This window comes from Octopus bimaculoides, chromosome 7 (assembly GCF_001194135.2).
Source record: "Octopus bimaculoides isolate UCB-OBI-ISO-001 chromosome 7, ASM119413v2, whole genome shotgun sequence".
Classification (NCBI taxonomy): Eukaryota; Metazoa; Mollusca; class Cephalopoda; order Octopoda; family Octopodidae; genus Octopus; species Octopus bimaculoides.
In genome coordinates, this window is record NC_068987.1 from 5,003,852 (window position 1) to 5,012,230 (window position 8,379).

Genomic DNA, 8,379 nt, shown 5'->3' on the forward strand with positions numbered 1-8,379 from the left:
TTCAAAGTCACATTTGTTGGGGTTTTGAAGTGAACAAAAATTTTTCTAATTCGAAGCAAAAGGAATACATTCTTAGATTTTAGAGCTTCAGAACTTTTCTTAAATTTCATAATTCCATTCCATTCTATTTTTGTCACCCACTATTCCTGGGAAGGTTATCACAATGGACACCTTCTGACACCTTCTCCGCATGGTCCTGGAATGACCTTTGTGTGGAGGTCTTCTAATGTGTACAGCAACATCACCAACATATAAATGGGAACTGTTTTAAAATGTGAATCTCACTTGGGCTTTGTTGAGGGTTAGCAACTGCTAAAGTCTAAAGTAGTTCCTGTCCTCAAAGAGAAAAACATGGTCTTTGTAATATATTAATAATCATTTTGGGAGATATAATATATGCTTTTGTTAAAAAAAAAGAAAACGGTCATTAATGTTTGATTTTGATGTACTTAAGGGTTGTAACACAAACTGAATGGGATGTTTTTTTCCATTTCAGCCCTGCCTTTATTTGAGAAAACAGGAAAACTCCACTTTAATGACATTAGGAAAAAAACCAAACTAACAAACAATAAAACAATCACAATTCTATATTTCTGAGATTCGTTTGTTCTTTCTTTAATTCTTGAACTTGTTTCAGTCATTTGACTGTGGCCATGCTGGAGCACCACCTTTAGTCGAACAAATCGACCCCAGGACTTATTCTTTGTGCATCAATAGTCATTAGAGAGGTTTCCCAGTGCCCCAAAATTTTCAACCTAAGGAGGTGAATTTTTTTTTTCCTTCTCGCTCTTGTGTATTTATCTAAGTCTAATACAATAAACAGAGATTCTGAATGAAAAAAAAAAATAATAAATAAAAGTTATTGTAGGGAAAGAGATTATTCAACTTTATTTTGAAATAGTGAATACCATTCTGTTTCCTTTATAAATTTTCACTAAATTCCATTACAGGAACTCCGTCTTACCGAAATCCAAATTTTTAAAAAATGAAATACAAGGGTTTCTCAGACACCTTTTAGAAAATATTTCATGAACGTTTCGATTTTGAGTTGTTTCCCTTGCCTTTTGGTGCTTTTAAAAGCATTCCATACATACAACTACATCGCTGTTGTCGAAGAGATTTTCTCTGATGTACACCGTTAGTAAGCTAAATCACAACTGCTCTGGAAATTCATGTAGAAAGCTCATGTCTTACTGAGCCAAAGCATTATGAACTAATGGATATGAAAACTGTCAATTTATACCTTTAGATATATACATATATTTATATATATACACTTGCCTCTGTACCTCCTACAGAACATTGTAGTAAATACAGAGAAGATTTACAAGACATTTAAGTTAGAAACAAACCCGCAGCAACCAACAACACCCATAACAAAACCAATCTATCTGTTAGCTTTCATCAGTGGGAATCATTGTATTTTCATCACATATTCCTTAATTTGTTTTAGTTAATTTTCTGCTAATGTCGTGGTTTGTTTTGATCTAATACTTTACCAGTGTCTTGTATCGCTCCTCTGCATTTTGTTTTGTTCCTTGTTTTTACGTCATTGCTCCAATGTCTGTTGACAGTGAGCACCAAGAAATGGAAGGAAAACTGTTACAGGTCTTAGAGGCGAGTTCTGATGATGAACAGATTTTGAACGTGCTCGAACACTTCAATACTCAAGTAAGTCTCTCTCTCTCTCTCTCTCTTTTATTTTATTTTATTTCATTTCATTTTATTCTTTCTTTCATTTATTCGTTACTTTTCGTTATATTTTTCTGTTATTTATTTGATGACAGTCATGTAAATAACAAGTGTCTGTTTTGTTTTGAGACAAGGTCATTGCCAAGTGTCGTATATGTATCATACATACATACATACATATATATATATGCACTCATGTGTGCATACATGCACACACATACGTATACACACACTCATTTATATATTAGTGTTTTTTTTTATAAGCTTAAGGCTTATAAACGATCACCGTACAATGACTGATCGTTTATAAGCTTTAAGCTTATAAAAATTATTATTATTATTATTATTATTTACAGAATTGTAAAAATCGATGCTTAACAAAATTTATCACAGAAAATATATATATATATGCATACACGCACACACACACACACACACAGAGGTAGATAGATAGAGAGAGAGAGAGAGAGAGAGAGAGAGAGAGAGAGAATAAGTGGTGTATATTTTGAAGCATGATCATTGCAGTTTGTGTGCACAAATTCATATTGCAGTGTTAGGATGTGAACCATGACAACTGTTGTATTCTTTTTGGCCACAATCTTTGTAGTAGGCTTAATACATCCATCCATCCATCCATCCATCCATCATGTCATATGCAAGTGAGTGGACAAACGAAAGAAAGTGGAGTTAACATGTAGTATTTTAAATAACAGTTTTAATTCAGTTCTATGCAAGTTATAGTTTCTAGGCTCGTGTCGATCTAGGTTCGTTCCACGAGCCTGCGAAACTTTAAGTTGCATGGAATCAAGCCAAATTATCATTACATACACACACACTCATACATGTCAACATATAATGTGTTGGTGACCGTATATTATGTTTGAGAGGGTGTATCTTGGAAGATCATTCTTTCTTTCCTTATGTACATGTATATTACAATCCATATCTGCATTATGTACCTACTCTGTCTCCCTCTCACACACATGTATGTGTGTAGTTTATATAAAACTTGGTAACTGACATTTAAGTATTATTAACTAGACCATTATCATAGCTTATTGTCAGAACCAAATATTGTAAAATTACATTAAAATTCCATCTGTATTATTCACAATGTCCTTACGTCCTGTTATAATCTCATATTGACAGTACGAAATGTATGTACACAGTCGAGTCGATCTTGTTAATAAGTTTTCATACATACATATAGGCTTTTATTGGTAAATTTATAGTTTCACATCAGACTTGATTTCGGCACTATTTATTTGTTTATATTAAGTATGTCTATTAGTGCAGCAATAATATGTGTATATTATGTGTGTACCTGTTGCTTTGGTATATGTTATTTCTATAATGAAATCTCGTTTAATCCTAAATTATGATATATAATCTGTTTTTACTTACATGGATGGTGATTCTTTGGAGATGGTATATCAAAGTTGAAACTATTTGTTCGCTAATTTCCGTAAAAAAAATTTATTCCTTAAATTTATTTTCCAGCTGAATCGCTTATATTTATATATTATTGTGCGCGTGTGTGTATGTGTGTAAGTTTGTGTTTATGTGCATGCATGTATAATGGTATATGTACACTTACATACACATAAACACATACATACATACACAAAAATGAATAAACAAGCGATTCAGCCGCAAAAATAAAATATTAAAAAATAAAAATAATATAACGGAAATTGCTGAACAAATAAATAGTATCAGTTTTGATATACCATCTCCGAAGTATCGCCACTTGGATATTTCGGTTGAGGTTTGGATAGCTGCAGCCAAGTGTTTAAATTAAACAACCTACTTTAACCAACATACTCCAGCTATAAATGATGAACTGTTTTTACTGTCTACCATCTTAGATTATTTTATGATTTTAATTCTTCTCTCCTTGACAAATTCTTCATCCAATCTTCTAAATCTAAGGAAACAAAACTCTGGCAGTTCGTATCTCTCTTGGTTCTTTAGTTTATCGATGAAAACAATATCCAAGCTTTGTTTCTTTTTTATCTTTTATTGTTACGTATTTCAGTCATTCGAGTGTGGCCATGCTGGGGCACCACCTTGAATGATTTTAGTGGAATAAATCGTAACCAAGACTTTTTTTTTTTTAAAGCCTGGTACTCATTCTATCAGTTTCTTTTGCCGAAACTCTAAGTTACGAGGACGTAAACACACCAACACCAGATGTCAAGCAAGTGTGGGGACACAAAGACGTACACGCACACACACACATTTATATGCTGGGCTTCTTTCAGTTTCCGTCTACCAAATCCACTCACAAGGCTTTGGTTGGCCTGAGTCTATAGTAGAAGATACTTGCTCAAGGTGTCACACAGTGGGGCTGAACTTCAAACCATGTGGTTGGGAAGTAAGCTTCTTACCACACAGTCACACAGTCTGTATGTTCAACAATTGTCTCAAACTTTTATCACCCACCACTCTGATTTCCTCAGTCAATTCAACTTGTTGTTGTCATTTAATGTTTATAAAAATGAAAAGGTAGTGCTCTTAAACTTATGCTCACTTACACTGATAACAAGGATGGATTTATTATGGTTGGCCACCGCGCCAGTGGAGCACTAACAGTACTGTCGAGCTTGTTCATCATTGCCAGAGCAACTGTCTGGCTTCCGTGCTAGTGGCCCGTAAATAGCACCATTAGAGCATAATCATTACCAGCGTCGCCTTCTAGCACTTGTGCTGGTGGCACATTAGAAAATCATTCAAGCGAGGTCATTGCCAGTGCCGCTGGACTGGCTCCCGTGGAGGTGGAACGTAAAAAACACCATTTGAGCGTGGCCGTTGCCAGTACCGCCGGACTGGCCCTCATGCCAGTGGCACGTAAAAGCACCCACTACACTCTCGGAGTGGTTGGCGTTAAGAAGGGCATCCAGCTGTAGAAATTCTGCCAGATCAGATTGGAGCCTGGTGCAGCCTTCTGGATTGCCAGACCCCAGTCAAACCGTCCAACCCATGCTAGCATGGAAATATTTATGTTTATATATTTGTCATATTTCTTGAGACATACCAATGTCATATCATGCGGTTTGTATCTAGAAATCACACTAATCAATTCAAATATTGTTTCCATTTTACTATTGTCCCCTTTTCTCTTCTTTCAGAATGCCATGACAGTGAACTTTCCTTCTACCAAGGATTCTCAGACCCAGGTATTTAATGTCTGTTTATAAATCTGTTTATACATATTGAAATAATATAGGTATTACTTATTACATAAATAAGTAATACAGGTATTATTTACACTATGTATACGGATGCTAAATGTTTAAAAAACCCCAAGTTTCCCGTGCCAGTGGCATGTAAAAAGTACCATCTGAATGTGGTTGATGCTAGCTCCCTCCACCCCAACTGCTCCTGTGCCGGTAGCACATAAAAAGCACCATTCGAATGTGGCTGATGCCAGTGCCGCTTGACTGGCTCTCATGCCAGTGGCACATAAAAGCACCCATTACACTCTCGGAGTGGTTGGCATTAGGAAGGGTATCCAGCTGTAGAAATATTGCCAGATCAGTTTGGAACCTGGTGCAGCTTTCTGGCTTGCCTGTCCCCAGTCAAACCGTCCAACCCATGCCAGCATGGAAAACGGACGTTAAATAATGATGATGACGATGTATTACAGACAAGAAAGTAAATTTCAAACACATTATAGCTGTGAAAATAGCAGAATTATTGGGTATTTTTCTGTCTTATAAGAGTAAAAACACCCAATCTTTCTGCTATTTTGACAGCTGTACTGCATTTGACATTTTCTTTCTTGTTTTCTAAAATACCAAGCACATTGGACACTTCCAAAGGATATAACTTGGTATAAACATTATTATGAAAACTTTTCCACTTTTTTTCATAGTTCATGTTCAAAAAGTAAAAAACAGAAACTGGAAATGATTCTCCATATTGATTTTATATTATTTTGTTTCTTTAACCAGGAAATTATTGCAGCTCTTTGTCAAAAACTTGGAGAAAAACGATCAGCTCGCTGCAACTCTGAGTGTCTGAAAACTATTCGCATCTTTAGCCGTGATACACTCTTGGCCGATGTTTTAGCTCTTGACTCCACATTGACTCTGTTGATGACTCATGCCTGGTTTCACCAGACTGCTGAAGAGAGTGACAAAATAACCACTTTGAAGGATGAGGACACAGAAGGTAATCTCTCATTTTGCATATCAGTGTGTGTGTGTGTCTTTTACTTTTCAGTCATTGGACTGTGGCCATGCTGGGGTATCACCGTGAAGGGTTTAGTTGAACAAATTGACCCCACTACCTATTTTTTTAAAGTCTGGTACATATTCTATCAGTGTCTGAACCACTAAGTTATAGGGATGTAAACAAACCAACATTGGTTATAAAGCATTAGGTGGGTGGCACAACTGCAAAGACAGCTATACACACATGCACATGAAGGGCTTCCACACAGTTTCTGTTTAACAGATTTACTTACAAGGCTTTGGTTGGCCTGAGCTATGATAGAAGATTCTTGCCCAAGGTGCCATGCAATGGGACTGAACCTAAAGACCTCACAGTTAAAGCAAACCTCTTACTCCATAGTCATGCCTATAACTACATCTGTACCAATGCCACACCAACAGCCAATAGTCTGGAAATTTAGATGCTGAAACATTAGAGGAAAAACTGAAAATGTAGAGCAGAAACTGCTTAAATAAAAGAAAAAATCAAATTGTGATTGTCATAAATTAATGACATAATTATACTATATATAAATATATATTCTGAACAGAAAAATACATGTTTCACTACTCTATCCCATTCAGTTGTGGGGTTTTGTTTTGTGATTACCTGGTAACTTACCAATGCTGGTGCCAGTAAAAAAGCCCCCAGTACACTCTGGAAAGTGGTTGGCATTAGGAAGGGCATCCAGCTATAGAAACCAGACTAATGTAGACATTGAAACTCAGTGCAGCCCTCTTACTTGTCGGTTACTGTTGAATTGTCTGACCCATGCCAGCATGGAATGTAGATGTTAAATGATGTTGATGAAGATGATGATGGAACATTAAGTGATCTTATTTTGTTCTTCTTCAGTTATAATTGAAGCCCAGAAGTGTCTTTGTAATATCATATATAACAGCAAAAAAGCTCAACATATTTGTAGGTAAGTCTTATATTTTTTAAAATCTTTTCTCTTTTTTTTTTTTTTGTCTTTGAATTGTAAGATTCTTGCTGTGAACTCTTCTGTGTTGAAACAGATTTTGTTATGTATTGGGAGGGTCATTATGTCAATAATAAACACATGCACTGATTCTATTTCACAAATACACACACATATACATACGTGTGTGTGTGTGTATATATATATATTCGCCATGGTAGATTGCTAACCACTACACACATTTTTTTTCTCTCCTTGTTTCTTTCTGTGTTCCTTTCTGTGGAAGAGCATAGGCTCGAAACATTAAAGACTTTTTCAATTCCAGAGTGTTATACTAATACATCTGTTTGTTTTCTACACCACTTGTCTTCGTCGCTTTATTTGCTTTGGGTTTCACCATTCTGAAAAGAATTACATATATATCTATATATAAACACACATGACAGTGTCCATGCAGTTTGCATCTACCAAATTCACTCACAAAGGATTGGCTAGCCAAGGGCTATTATAGAAGACACTTGCCCAAGGAGCCATGCAGTGAGATTGAACTCAAAATCCATGTGGTTGCAAAGTGAGCATCTTAACCACACAGCCATGCCTGCACCCAGTTAAATGTTATTACATCTGTCAGACAATAAAAATGTTGTTTTATCTTCTTTTCTTCTTCAGCGTGAATGGTTGCATTGAAGGAGTCATACAGCGAATGAAAACTTACAAAGATGCCAATTTGAAGCATGACATTAAAGTAAGTTCTGTTTAATCAATTCATGCTTGATTAATCCTATCATACTCATTTTCTTAGTACTTGATCATCTGGCTTAAGCACATTGTGCTCTTCTCCTGCCAATAAATTTGATTTGATTTGATTTGAAATCAAACTGGAGTCTGAAAGAAGCCCATCATGTGCTTGTGTGTGTGTGTGTCTTTGTGTCTGTGTTTGTCCCTCAGCACCATTTGATAACCGCTGTTAGTGTGTTTACATCCCTGTAACTTAGCTGTTTGACAAAAGTGACCAATAGAATAAGTTAATTCATTTGATTAAAAATTCTTCAAGGTGATGCCCCAGCCTGACCACAGTCTCATGACTGAGACAAGTAAAAGATAATGATTATTATATTGTCGAAAATCATTGTTGTTGACCAATTCCTAAATCCATATTTCCTCTTTCTTTTCTGCCACCCATGACTGCATGGATGTTAAAACAACTGATTTTTTTTTTTAATCTATTTTCAGTATTTTGATATGAGGCTGCTGTTCTTGTTGAGTGCATTAGTTCCTGAGACCAGGTAAATATCGTCTTCAGTGTTTCTCCGAAATTCTCTTTAATTTAACTTTCAACATTGCAACTTCCATTTTATTAATAAATGATTACTTAAATAATAGCAATAATAATAATAATAATAATAATAATGATGATGATGATGATGATGACAATTTAAAATTTTGGCACAAGGCCAGCAATTACAAGGAGGGGTTAAGTCAATTATATCAACCCGAGTGTACAACCGGTACTTATTTTATCAACCCCTAAAGCAATGGTTCCCAAA

The 8,379-nt window shown here is 35.6% G+C and overlaps 1 protein-coding gene across 1 annotated transcript in view; it reads left to right on the forward strand.

Moving 5' to 3' along the window:
- The first annotated feature begins 1,109 nt into the window (after positions 1-1,109).
- The window catches only part of LOC106882476 (synembryn-A), a 17,075-nt gene continuing 9,805 nt past the window's right edge, over positions 1,110-8,379 (forward strand). Inside the window, exons 1-6 of the mRNA XM_014933163.2 lie at positions 1,110-1,671; positions 4,824-4,871; positions 5,649-5,868; positions 6,766-6,835; positions 7,502-7,577; positions 8,066-8,118. Coding sequence (XP_014788649.1) covers positions 1,561-1,671; positions 4,824-4,871; positions 5,649-5,868; positions 6,766-6,835; positions 7,502-7,577; positions 8,066-8,118 — 578 coding nt within the window. The 5' untranslated portion in view covers positions 1,110-1,560. The remainder of the gene's footprint in view (positions 1,672-4,823; positions 4,872-5,648; positions 5,869-6,765; positions 6,836-7,501; positions 7,578-8,065; positions 8,119-8,379) is intronic.